At 43.5% G+C, this 14,463-nt stretch overlaps 1 protein-coding gene across 1 annotated transcript in view; it reads left to right on the top strand.

Moving 5' to 3' along the window:
* The window catches only part of BTBD11 (BTB (POZ) domain containing 11), a 371,102-nt gene that overhangs the window by 271,489 nt on the left and 85,150 nt on the right, over window positions 1-14,463 (top strand). Inside the window, 1 exon segment of the mRNA XM_015427577.1 lies at window positions 2,922-3,126. Coding sequence (XP_015283063.1) covers window positions 2,922-3,126 — 205 coding nt within the window.

Genomic DNA, 14,463 nt, shown 5'->3' with positions numbered 1-14,463 from the left:
AGTGTATGCCAGAAATTATGCCAGTGGTCATTCGTGGCTACCTGCCACTATTGTGGATGTAGTAGGGTCTCGTATGTATGTGGTACGTCTTGCTGATGGTCGCAAGTGGCGTAGGCACATAGACCAGTTGAGGCAGCGGTGGGCAACTGACAGTGCCACCGCTATACGAAAAAGGTGAGCAAGTGTATGCTCGTAACTATGCCAGTGGTCATTCGTGGCTACCTGCCACTATTGTGGATGTAGTAGGGTCTCGTATGTATGTGGTACGTCTTGCTGATGGTCGCAAGTGGCGTAGGCACATAGACCAGTTGAGGCAGCGGTGGGCAACTGACCGTCCCAACGCGTTGCCAGCTGAGTCCCTAAACCCCGAGGACCTTCCCAGACCTCCACAGGAGGTGAGTACTGATGGGCCTGAGGGCATCAGTGCTGTTCCTGAGGCAGGGCAGACCCCTACTCTCGAACCAGTAGAATTGGATGGAAGTGTTCCTGACTCTGCGGTCCCAGAGTCGAATGGAGTGCCACTGACAGAAATATGCCCTGAGCCTAGTCCACCGAGGAGGTCTCAGAGAAATCGCCGTGCACCTACCTACCTAAGCGATTATGATTGTTCATGACTGTATTTGCTTAGGGGGGAGGGATTTGTAATGTATTCAGAAGCTGCCATGCGTTAAGATGTAATGTGAAACATCTCATAAGGAAGCAGTGTTAAGCTTCGTCTTGAACAGGGATTGAAGTCCAAGACTAATGCGACCAATCAGGTTCAAATGTATATGAGCGGGAAAGATTCTGATTGGTCCTTATTCGCTCAACCTGATAGGTTGATATCTGTATAGTAGGAGTGGCTACATTAGCCGGGAATGTTTAAATACCGAGCAGCTGCAATGGAAAAGCTGTTCGGACTATCAGAAGTTGTACCGTGTTAGAGAAGTGATCGTCGAGCTGAAATAAACCTGAGTTTTGCTGAAATCACTCTCTGACTATTTTGTTAAGCACCGGACTTAACAATTTAGTTTGCATTAGTTCTGTTTTACATAATTTAGTCTGCTTTATCATGAAAAGGGGCAGAGAGTGATATAGGTTGCTAAAGCCCAGCCCCGTTTTACTGGAAATTTTATTCTGTCATCCTTCTAACTTGTATGCTTTAGACAAGCATTACAAAAACATTCAAAAGTTTTTTGATGGCTGTGTGAAGAAATGTATTTTCTTTTGGAGGTTTGAAATGAACAAACTCTTCACTTTGAGTTTTTAAAAGTTTTTCTCTCTCTCTCTCTGGGCAGAGAGCAGGCAGGAAGAGGAGGAAGTCAGTTCAGTTGCTTTCCAAACTTACCTCAGCCCACCTTCATGCAAACGCTAATAGATCTAGCAGGAGAGATAAGGGGTGGGTCAAACTCCCCCCACTTTCCAAGCAGGAAACAGAGTTTTGAATGAATTAAATACTAGACAGACTTCAGGAAGGAAAATTCTGGAGACTTCAAGAAAAGCTTCTCTGACCTGACCTGGTCAGTGGTTGGAGAAAAGAGAGGTGATAAAACTCAGGGGAGTGAGGAGGAAGCTCTTTTGGGTGCTGAGTCCATCAGAGTAGGCAGAACTCTTAACTGAGGTCTGGAGGAGGCAGCTATTGAGGAGCTGAAGGAAACTTCAAGGTAGTTGAAACTCTGTAGAGATCTGTGACTTCCTAAGCAAAAGGAGCCTGTCCTATATTTTAACATCTGATAGGGCATGTATAGAGAGAGGGACAGAGGAATTGCATTTTACCCATTTCTTTTGAATCCCTTGTTCAGTCTGGGACTATGCTAAAAGTATGTTTGTGGACATCTCCTTTTTAATAAATATACTTCATTATTTTTGATGTTGGTAGTGGTTCTCTGTATCACATAGACCTCCACCATCTTGGACATGCTATTTTAAAAGGAATGCCAAGAGAAGGCAGTCAGTTGGCAAGCAGCTATTCCTCTTTTCCCCTCCCATGGCTCTGGCTAGACTAAACTGCTGAAAGCTGTTGGCAGTGACTGAACTGGGCCCTTGAAGGGCTCATACTGTGTTGCTGCTGTTGTAGAAATCCTCCTTGTTATTGGCCTGTGAGCGCACTGCAACTCCTGGGTAGGTCCAGGGGATGTAGCTCTGGCAGTGGGGGTGTTCTCATTCCCTGACACAGTACTTTCCTGTGGCTTCCTTTATAAACCTCATCATGGGGTGAAAAGTACAGAAGTAAGTTCTGCTCTTCTGAATAAACGGGACAGAACAACCTCATGTTGCTTGCTCTTGTTTGTGTGAACATAGTTTGTATGATTCATGATTGCAAAAGAAGTTTCAGAGTTTGAGGCTGTGAGACAATAGTAGACCTATCAGTGAGCAGTGTCCCCTCTAAGCTGAGTTAGTGTGAGCTAGCTCACAGTTTTTTAGTTTCTTCCTCACACATTTTTGCCTTAGCTCAGGAAGGATGGCTTCAGAGCAAACTAATTTATGCAGTAGCCAAATTACTTTAGGGTGCCGCCTTTTAATACCGTGGCCCTGGCCCCAATATCAGTACCAACGTAATAACCAACAGCCTGGCAAGAACCCAGACTATGGTGGCAGTTGACTATTTCGATGCTGAGAGAATGCTGCCATCATTATTAGTATCTATGTTGTGGTTTTTTTTAATAACAATTTTTTATTAAGAATAATATTAATATAATAATAATGACAAGTTGGGATTCAACATTGGTTACACTTGCAGGGGGTAAATACTTTGTACCCCTGAGATAAGGAGTAAGGTAAAACACAGTATTTATCTTTACAAGCACCTTTGGTTTCATATGTTGTGGTTTTACTCAAATCTTTTGTTTTAACATATCTTTCAGGGAGGACGGGATACAAATTAAACAAAGTAGCATTTTTGCTCACAAGACCCCACAGTGACCCTAACTCTCTTCTTCCAGGTGACTTGGTGGCTCGAGCAATGCATCACCTTCAGCCACTCTGTGCAAAGCAGCATAGCAACAGCACTCCCATGCATCACAAGCCGGGATCACTATACTGGGAACCGGAGGCATTGTACACGCTTTGTTATTTTATGCACTGCCCCCAGATGGAATGGGAGAACCCAAATGTGGAGCCTTCCAAAGTCACACTACAGACAGAAAGGTAAGATCTGTTCTATAAACAGCATTTTCTGATCGATTATTAAGTACAGACTGGGTACTGGAGACCTCTCCACTCAGTCTGTTTTGGTTATGATGCTTCTCTTGTTGGGATACATTTTTCCTGCCATGAAGTGTTCTGTGGCTGACCCAGAATATATCAGAAGTGACACCCAGTGGCTACATGTCTCAGATTAGTTCCAGATGTGTATTTTGGAGATCTCTCCCTCCCCCAGCCATGCTCTCTTCGTCTTTTGGCTGCTCTGTGTTTTGGAAAGGAAAATTAGAGGTTCCATTCATAGCTTAACAGGTTTGGTTTTAAATGTGTTTTTTTGCAAATTTAATGGGCTTCGGCGTCTGTAATTTGGGGAATGGGGGAATGAATATACTGCCGTATGTAATGAACAAGCTGCAGAGCGTATTATGTAACAGCCATGCTGACTTCACTGGTAACCCATGTCACCATTCAGAGGAAACAGTGAAACATATTGAGAATTTGGGCCAAGAAGAGAGAGAATTCTTGATGATAGTGCTGTATTCTTTGAGGCAAGCTTTTGAGGACAGTTAAGGGCTACAGAAAACTTTGTAGGGAGAGCTTGAAAGAAAATGGCCTAGTATGAGAAATTATTTTACAATAAGCAATTGTCTTTTGGGAATCTCCCCTGTCCCACCTTTCCCAGTCTCTTTAGAAACTTTTTCCTTCAGTCACACGGGGAAGGAACAATGAAGAAATAAACTAACTGGATCACTTCCAACTTCCTTGACACTATTCATGATCTATAAAACATCTTTTGGGTTGTAACTCATTAACTCAGTAGCTCTGATGTGAGTTGTGAGGATGCAGTCAGAAGGCCGTGCTGACTAAATGTGTATTGTGTGCATATATTCTGGTTTTTGGTTATCCCTTTTCCAAGACTTTTTGGAAAGTCGAGTTCTCTGACATTTGCATGCTTTTGAGGTACTCTGGGCAATTAAAAATAATTGATCAGACTAGTTTTTAAACTTTGTAAGTAGTTAACCCACTTTTGAATGCAGGTATTCCACTATGTGTATTATTTCTTGATTAGTTAATATTAATGAAGCAGTGAACTGAGATCATATTAAAACCAGAGGAAAGTCTGTTCTTCTTTAAATCCTGAGAAATTCTCTTTCACTGGAAAGCCACTTTAGGAACTGTGGTAATGTGGTAAAGGCCAGGGTAAGCTTTCTGTATTCTTTCCAGGAACCTGTGGTTGTCTTTGGAAAGAACAGAGATTCCTTCTGCTGCCTAATCAGATGTGCTTGGATGTTTAATACCAGAGATCTCAAGTGCTAGGAATATTATAGAGGGCCAGATATTTCCACTGCACTGAATTATGTAATGTGAAATTATTTTTCTGTTCCAGCTCTTGCGTTGGCTCACAAAAGCAATTCATTAAAGAGGCTTCCATTTATGCTTTGAAAAATTATCTTCTGCCTTTTTAATTCCACCAAGGGGCTACTAGTGGTATTCCCTGTTGCGAGTCCTTATTTCTGGAGCATGATGTATTGCTAGTATTTTCCTTAAGAACAGAATTGGTCCTTTCTCATGGGGGCATGTTGAGTTTTTCTTTCTTCAGTCCTATTGCAAAAATAAATAAATAAAATAAAGCTAAACTGGTTTTAAGATGGTGGTGCTTGAATAGGGATTGTTAACTTGCAGAGGGTAAATTGACTAATGTGTTGTGATCAGAACTAGATCAAGGCACTGGTGGGGTCCCCCTTGCTTATCCTTTCTTAAGTAGAAGCAACTGGAAACACATCCTATGATTAAAAAAATTCCCTGCTCCTCACCTACAGATTCACTTTATAGGAAATTATAACTATCTTACATCTATTACCCATCAACTTCATCCCCCCTCAGCCTTATATTATGAGAGAGAGAGAACTTTGTTACAATTAAGAAAAATTAATTACCCCATACCAAATAACAGTATAAGAAGAGCCATGCTAGATCAGACCAGAGATCTGCTTCCTAAAGGTTTACTCTAGCCAGGGCTTTTTAAAAAAAAGAAAAAGAAAAGAGGTGCCAGAATTCTCAAGAGGGAAATAAAGTTTTCAGCCGGTATACTGAAAACTCATGAACTTTAAAACATTTTAAAAAGAATTTGTTAAAGAGGTTCCGGAACTCTGTTATAGCGCGTTCCCCCAGAAAAAAAAGCCCTAACTCTATCTGTTCCTCTTAGTTGCTATGGCTAGTCTTGTGAAATTCAGACCCCATCAGCCTATATTTAAAGTTAGGAATTTTTGTTCCACTGTGCATCACCTTGCACTTACCCACATCTTCAGGGATTTCTCAAACTGGAGTTGGCAGCCTTAAACTGAGCCCAACCTGGGTGGCATCATACAGCTTCTCAAAGTGCACTGGCTGGGCTGCACTGAGCTATTAGACTAGACCAGGGGTGGCCAAACTGCGGCTCGGGAGCCACATGCGGCTCTTTCACACATATTATGCGGCTCCCAACAGGGTGGCTGCGGAAGCGAAGGGGAGGTATACTTCCCTGATCGGTCTTCCCTTCCCCAGCCAATGTTTCCCTCCCTGGGTAGGCTTGAGGTTGGGGGAGCAGAGAAAGAAAGCAACATTAACTTTAAATGCATTCTCAAAGCCCCCACCCCTGGCTTGGAGAAGGCATTTGTCTCTTTAAATCCCTTCCCTAAGCCAAACCAGCTGGCATGGGGGCGGGGGCTTGGAGGATGTATTTAAAGTTAAAGCTGCTTTCTTTCCACCTCTCCCTCCCTCCCCCATCTGTTTGCTTTCTTTCTTTCCACCTCTTTCATTCTTTCTTTCCACCTCCCTCCCTCCCCCACTCCCCCCGCCTCTCTTAGACAAATAAATATTAGCAAACAAATAAATGCCATGGACAAATAAATATTATCAATATCTGTTTTACCCCTTTTGTTTCTATTTATTTCTTATTTAATGTTAATAAAAAAGCAAATTTGCCTATTTTTCAATTTAAAATGTGTGTAATATTTGTTCATGTCTTGCAGCTCTCCAACATCTGATGTTTATTCTATGTGGCTCTTACGTTAAGCAAGTTTGGCCACCCCTGAACTAGACTTTCCCTGGGGAGAGGCTGCCGGGGGAAGGGTAGGAGGGAAAGCTGAGGACGGGGGGGCAAGTAAGGGTAGATTGGCTGGTGAGTGGGAAGCACAGTAGAAAGGAGGAAAAGGGAGAACACGGGGTTTTCTGGGAACGGAAAAAAGAAATAATCAGGGTTGAGGAAAATGGAATGCCCCTACAAGTCTTTGTGGGTCTTCTGCGTGTATTCAATAGAATAGGGATTACTCCACAGATTTACCCTTTTTCTAAAGGTTCTGCCATCCCCTTTTGCGGAGAATATTTTAATTGAGTTGAGTACCTAAGTGCCAAGGTAGGTTGATGATAAGGCATTCCAGATATCCTGTGTGGCAAAAGAATTGGGTTGTATGAGGGCTATCTTAAACTTTTAAGCACACACATCCAAGAATGTAGGTTTAATCGTTCTTTCTGACTATGACTATCATAACTCTCAGAGCGTGTGAATATATGTATCATCCTTAAACTGTCAGTCGCACTGGATATCTGGAATGCCTTATAATTAATGTGCCTTGGCACTAACACATGTTTATATCTTACAGTGTGCATGTATAAACAAAAAACTGACCACTGAGGAAGCCTTGGAGCTGGAATGCATTTGGTCCTGTTTTAATGTGGGTCAACGTTATCAGTCTGGATATATTGAATTATTGGTCCTGTTTCATTGTTTTAAGGCTTTTAACCTAGAAATATCAAAATGTATCCGGTTATATAGATTCAGAACTTCTTAGTTCAAATATTCACCACTTCAAGGGGGGATTGGGCCAATGTTTTTCAAGTATAGTTTTAATTTATTTATTGTATTTATTTATTTAATTCAGTTTGTATCCCGCCCTTCCAGCTGAAGCGGGCTCAGGGCAGCTTACATTAAAAGTTAAAATGCAGTAAAACAACAATTCAATAGATACAAAACGCCTTAAAATTCATACATGTTACAAATAGCAAGTCACAAATAAATACAGTTAAAGTGCTAGTGGTGGTAGTTATAGGCCACGATGTAACAAATAAAGCAAAAAGTATGGCCGGAGGATGTCCCTGTTGACGTCGCAGGCAGTTGCTGTTGTCAAGAAGGGCCTTATCCCAGTTCAATGTTGTTGGTAGCGGCTCCTAATCAAAGGCCTGGTGGAAGAGCTTTGTAATGTAATGTACTTTATAAGAAATACATATATTTCGTTTAATTTATTTCTCAACATATTTTTTCTCTCAGCCAACCTTGAGTTCGGATTTTTTCCTTTCTGTTTTGGTTTGAATATTTTAACTGATCAGAGCTTTTGACACATCCATTCAATCTGATGGAACTGTTTTTAAAGTCAGTGTGGGAATGACCACACGCCTACTAATAAAATGTAATTTACATTCTACAAATGAAGGCCACTTCACACGTTACAGTCAAGGCAGTTTGCATTTGAGGTCCTCACTCTGTCTTTCAGTCAGTTGTGAGTGGCTCATTCCCCTCAGTTACTTGTGGGTTTCCCCATTGGGGCAAATAGCAACACAATAGCAATGGCGAATGGGATCATTTCACGTTGTGGAAATGATGTGAAAGCTAAAACCCCTTTCCCCTACATACCATGGTCATGACCTGAATTGGGCCCTGCTTGTGTGGAAATTGTAGAAAACCCACAGCTCATGTCAGACTGGAAGACAGAGCAGGCGTCAAAGACATAGCCAATTTAAAACATAATGTGTAAATGTGTAAATCTACGGGACCATCTCTCCTGGTATGTCCCCCAAAGAGGGGGTGGATGAAAATCTTCTGGTGATTCCCAGCCTGAAAGAGATCCGCTTAGCCTCAACCAGAGCTAAAGCCTTCTCAGCTCTGGTGCCGGCCTGATGGAATGCCCTCCCTAGTGAGATCCAGGCCCTGTGGACCTAATGCAGTGCCACAGCGCCTGCAAAATAGAGATGTTCCACCAGGCCTATGGTTGAGGTGGCAGCAATTCCATCTGTCTTGGCCTGCCCCTGCCTTGTTGCTCTGTTTTTGGCTGTCCATCTGTTATAGCATCATCTTAACATCCACAGACACACTTGAATTATAATCTCCTTTGAGAGAAGCCACACCAAGTTGTGTCAAACAATGCACTGCCATCTGACTGATTAGATTTAAATTGGTTATAAACTGTTGCTGTAAATTGGGCTTTAATGATTAATTAATTTATTGTTTTAATATTGTTGTTGTTACCTGTTGTTACCTGCTCTGACTCCTGTTGTACAGGGGAGGGAGGGCTATAAGCCGAAGATAATAAATAGATAATAAATAAATCACCCTAAGTCCCTTTAGCATTCTTCATTGGGGATGGGTACGAATCGATAGGTACGAATCGAGAAACTGAACCCCGAACCAAACTGAGCAAAAAATGCCTGAACTGGCCAGTTTGGACCCCCTTAAATGGCAGCCATTTAACCCATCCATTAAATGGCTAGCAGCCATTTAAACCTAACAGCTGATGGGTAGACCCACCCCACTGTTAGGTTTAAATGGCTGGCAATGGGGCGAGTGGACCCATCCACAGTTAAGCTGAAATGGCTGGCAGCACCCATCCGCTGTTAGAAGAAGAAGAAGAGATTGGATTTATACCCCACCCTTCACTACCCAAATGTGTCTCAGAGTGGCTTACAAACTCCTTTCCCTTCCCCTCCCCACAACAGACACCCTGTGAGGTAGGTGGGGCTGAGAGAGCTCTTGACAGAAACTGCTCTTTTTCAAGAACAGCTCTTATCAGAACTACGGCTTGCCCAAGGTCATCCAGCCAGGTGCAAGTGGAGGAGTGGGGAATAAAACCTGGTTCTCCCAGATTAGAGTCCGCGCACTTAACCACTACACCAAACTGGCTCTGAATTGGCTTGAACAGCCAAACTGAACCGGGCAAAAGTCTGGTAAATGTTCAGGGGGCTACGGACCGGACCAAGTTTGTGCTAAATTTTGGCTCATGAACTGGTTTGTGCCCATCCCTTTTCCTCATTCAATATTCACCTGTGATCTGTTGCATTCAGTTTTGGTCCTGGATTGTTCCCCACGTACTTAGCAATTTGATAGCGCATTCATGAATAATATAAAACTGGGCAGTGCATTACTGGTGCCTAGTCTCTCTGAATGCCCCATGAGTAAAGTCCCTTCCTGGGGGGAAAGCCTAGTATGTACCATTCCCTCCCCATTGCCTCGCAGCCTGTTTGCAATTATCTTGAAATGAAAAGATGCGTCTGGCTGCTTTATACCTGAAACCATTTCCTTTTATGTAGTTCCAGTTGTGTCAGTTGGTATATCAAAGGATGAGTGTGTGTGTATTTTCTTTCTAAAATGTGCTGCTATCTTGGTACACTTCTGAAACGATTGCTAGAGGTTCTGTTAAAGACCTGTGAAGGACAGTGTCTCTACCTGCTAATTTTTAATGTGTTTCTTTTTCCAAGTGGTCCTTTGTTTTCCTTTTATGAAAGAACTGTATTCACAAAGACCCTCACTGCTGCCCAAACTGTGGTACACGATTCTTTTCCTGTGAATGTTTCCTTGAGAAGGCAGTTTTAGTAGGCACTAAATGCACTCTGTGCTTTTCTCCCTCTGTGTGTGTGTGTGTGTGTGTCTATAGCCCGTGGGCAAAAAAAAAATAATCCTCCACACATCCTTCCATTGTGCTGTCTTTTGTCTTTTCCCTTCAAGCCTTAATTGTTTTGAGAGGCTATCTCTGCCAACTCTATTCTCTGCCTCACCTTTTCATTTTCAGCCTCTATTATTTACTTCTGTTTCTTCTGTGGAGAGGGTGCTGAATGTTGATCAACCTTATGTGAAAGTACCGTGTTTATGACAAAAAATACTTAATTTTTTTTTAACCTTTAAGGTGCAGTATGAACGATGGGGATGAAAAACTAAAGGGCGGGGGGAGCCAGTAAGAAGTTTAAAAAGCGCACAGACCCATTAAAACAACAACAAGCTGTTGGAATACATATGTACCTGATCATTTTTAATACCAATAATACCACTGCTGATGTCGTTAACTCCAGCCAGGAGACACCATACAACATGAAAGCATTAGATATAGCCACTGTTTCATAGGAGTGAAGGTTTCTGTGTGCTTTATCCAGAATGGATTCATCATTTTAGTAACACAGCTGGTGCTATGTCTTGTAAGTGGAACAGCTGGTACTCCTTTGAGAGATGTATATACATAGTTATGTAGCTGAGTTTTAACTAAAATTTGCTACAAATCCACATTAGTGGTGCACTGTCACAATTAAGCAACATCAGAAAGGCTTACCTCTTATCTGTTACTTTTCCCCTCACACATACATACGCACACATATTATAAACTACACATTTAACTATCATTTTCCATATAAGATTCCCACAAGTCTTTGCTCTGTGGAGCATCCCCTGCTGTACAGAAAACTTCATTTCCTAGCATATTCAAAGTTCCCAGGTCTTAATTAGTGAGAGCCAGTTTGGTGTAGTGGTTAAGAACAGCGGACTCTAATCTGGAGAACCAGGTTTGATTCCTCACTTTTCCACATGAAGCCAACTGGGTGAGCTTGGGTCAGTCACAGTTTTCTCAGAGCTGTTCTCTCAAGAGCAGTTCTCTCAGAGCTCTTTCTGCCCCACCTACTTCACAGGATGTCTGTTGTGGGGAGAGGAAGGGAAGGAGATTGTAAGTCACTCTGAGACTCCAAGTGAAGGTAGGGCTGCCAACTCCCCCGGTAGGGCGGAAATACCCCGCCCCGGAGGCTCCGTTTCCCGACGCCGGGGAATCGGGGCCCGGGGGAAACCCCTCCCCGGCGTGCGTGTCACCGGAAGTGACGTCACACGCTGGGGCGGGGCCACGCCATTTGAGGGGAAAACAAAGAGTTTTCCCCTCAAATGGCGTGGCCCCGCCCCAGCGTGCGACGTCACTTCCGGTGACGCTCCGCGGCGCACACGCGCTTTGCGCGCGCGCGCGCACGTCACAGACCAACTCCCGGAGAAGCGGGACGCTCCCCCGACGACAGGCTTTTTGGATTTGGCAACCCTAAGTGAAGGGCGGGATATAAATCCAACACTTCTCCTTCTTCTTCTAATTTATAAGCTCTGAATAGCTCATAAGGTTGTATTTAGGGTTGCCAACCTCCAGGTGGGGCTACTCCTGTTACTATGACAGATCTACAGACGACAGAGATCAGTTCCCCTGGAGAAAATGGCTGCTTTGGAGGATGGACTCTATGGCATTGTAGCCCACTGACATCCCTCACCTCCCTAAATCCTGACCTCCCCATGCTCCACCCCCCAAAATCTCTAGGTATTTCCCCACTCCAAACTGGAAATCCTAGTTGTATTGGATGGAATAAAAGTTTACCATTTGAACTCGCCTTGTAGTTTTAAGAAAACATGTAGGGCCCCTGCCACACAGCAGAGAAAAACCCCGGCAGAGTGCGGCAAATCAGAGCCGCACTAAAATAGAGACGCCGCGGTGGGATCCCACGGATCCCCTGAGCCGCAGTGCTGTTGCTCCCCGGCACGATCAGATGCTGGGGAGAAAACACAGTCCGGACGGGGAGGCTGCCGAACTGCGCATGTCTGAGCATGCGCAGTTCGGCTAGGAGCCGGGGATGCGATCCCACGGCCGGGATTGATGCGCCCCTTCGCGATGCACCACCTAGGTAGGTGGTTCTTTGTTGGTGCGTTGTTTTGCGGGGAAGGGCCGGTTCGGGGACAGAAGCACAACGCTTCCCAGATGTTGTGGTGGGATCGCGCCCGTTTGCTGTGTCCCCGAACCGTCCTTCTACCGGCCCAAAACCTTACGTGTGACCGGGGCCTAGGAATATTAAACTTTCAGCTTGAAATATTTTACAGGTCCTTAAAATTGACAGCAAAGTAGATAATACCATCTATGAACTGAGCATCTGTGTTTTCATTTAGTGCTTTCCAATATTTGGATTTAGTCGCAGCGGCTTGTATTATATTAAATTGCAAATGTTATTGTGGAAAATGTCCCAGGAAGAGTTGGTGCTGCTGTTCAACTGTCACGTGTTACATGCTGGCTGTACGGCATGTCCTAAACTGTTTTTGATTTTTTTTTTTAATGGAAAATCCCTTGTGGAGCTAACTAAATTAACCAGCATACTCCACAAAGACAAAGGTTTGGCAATCTGGTTATTTTAGAGAGCAATCCTAAACGGGTTTACTAAGAATCCTGCTGAAGTCTACTTAATAGGGTTCACTCCCATTAGGAGTACACTGTTAGGCCCAAACTAGATGATACCACATCTCCAAGTCTGTCACAGGGATGGGACACCATTTTTGAACCTGGGTTTTTAGTTTGTAAAATGCTATGGTGGCTTGATCCTGCTGGGGACTGCGGCTTGAGGAGAGCCCCCCCCCACTGCTGTCCCTGTGGCATTTCAAAAAGTAGAAATCCAGGCTGTAGAATAGCAACACATCCTCATGATGGACTTTGAAGGTTCGGTATTGTCTAGTTTCGCCCTTAGTGTGCTTACAATCTGTATGTGCATTACATTTAATGCCAGTATTAAAGTTAAATAGAGTACTCAGTGTCTCTTCTGTCCCTTTAAACGCAATCCACTTGACATTAGTCACATGAACATATATATTGGATCAGGATACCCATGTCTCATTTGTTTTGTGCTTAAAAAAATGCATCTGTGTTATCTATACACCCTGCATGAAAATGAATGTAAAACACTCACAGATATACTTCTAGCTTCCTTACCTTTTATAGAGCATGCACAGTGCTAGGAAATGTACATTATTCCAGATTCACTTCCCCCCCATAGGATAGATATTTCTTGATTATAAATTCTCATGGGTAGCCACTCAAACCCCTGTGATGTCCCATCCCTTCCAAAATTACCCCCATCTTCTCCAAAATATAATTATTATATGTTTCATTTCATTTCTAGCAAAAGGCTTGAATCCACCTGGGTTTTAAGCATCTCATCACTTTTACTTTGGTTTCAATACCTAAAGTCTAAGGGTTGAGAGATGAACAATGTTGGGGTAATTAGATTATTGCACTGGCTGCATTGAAGACTTCTGGTCTCTACTCAGGTTTCTTTGGACCTGACTGTGGTCATATTAAGGATGACAATATTTGGGGTGACCACTGGGCTGAGAACAGAGCCTGGTTGGAAGTACTGGAAGTGGAAATAAGTGCTGTGGATCACTAGAGCCCAAAAAGGGATTGCTGTACCCTTTGGGTGCGTTCAGACGGGGGATTTACAACGGTTAGGGTGCCGGTTCCAACCGGTGTACTTACGGGTGTTCACACGGCGAACATCTGCCTCCCGTCCCTAACCGTTGTAAATTATTTTACACCGTTGTACTCTGCCACTAGGTCCGAAGTGGTGGTAAACAGAGTACAACGGTGGCTTCCGATACAAACCGGCGTCTGATCGCTCTCCACCGTTGCCTAGCCACTTCCATCGGAAGCCTGAGGCTTTCCCCCGCCATTTTTTTTTAAAAAAACTAAGCAATATGCGCTCAGGCGAACCTTCGCCCTGAGCGTTTGTTTATATTAAAAAAAGCCCTTACTTTACCGTCCCGGAGGAGTCCAGGACTACAGGGAGGCCAGGTTGGGGTTTAAACTTTAAAGGTAAGTGCTTACCTTTAAAGTTTAAATGTAAGGGGGGGGTTGAGCATGCACAAAAATCGCCATTCTCCGAATGGCTGCCTATGGGCATGCTCAAACTGCTTTAAAAAAAAAAACCAAACGCCGACGCCCGCAGCGTGTGAGCGGGCGTCCAACGGAGGCATTCGCAAGATGGAGGGTGAGTCTGATCGTGTTTCTGCCGGCATAAACTGCACCGGTTCCAACCGGTGCAGTTTATGCCGGCAGAAAGGCCGCGTCTGAACGCACCCTTTGTATCAAATGCAGATGTGCAAGATTAATTTAGTCTCTTAAATCTGGGAGTAAAGTTAGCTGCACTTCCAATAATAGATACAAATGCCTAAAATATGTTGAAAATAATATCCATGGGTATTATTAATGCGTTGTGGGAACAGGAGCCAAAAACTGAGACATTTCTGTGCTTAGGAAGAAACTGTTTATTTACAACAACTGTGTGGAAGATCCAGAACAAAGCTGAGAGTGGTACAATCAAGAACAATAACCCTTTGCCTTATTTTACCTTTCTATTAAAAGGCACTGGCTACTCCTAAAGGCGGCATGTATCTAGCTGACTCACACTGCATCAAAACTATACATTTACTTTCCATTTTAGAATGGGCAGCTTCTTTTATGGCAAGTATAGATCTGCTTCAAA

The sequence above is a fragment of the Gekko japonicus genome, unplaced genomic scaffold (assembly GCF_001447785.1).
Source record: "Gekko japonicus isolate JY-2015 unplaced genomic scaffold, Gekko_japonicus_V1.1 scaffold28, whole genome shotgun sequence".
NCBI classification, from domain to species: Eukaryota; Metazoa; Chordata; class Lepidosauria; order Squamata; family Gekkonidae; genus Gekko; species Gekko japonicus.
The sequence above is the reverse complement of the archived record's forward strand: the minus strand, read 5'-3'. Positions and strand labels throughout refer to the sequence as shown.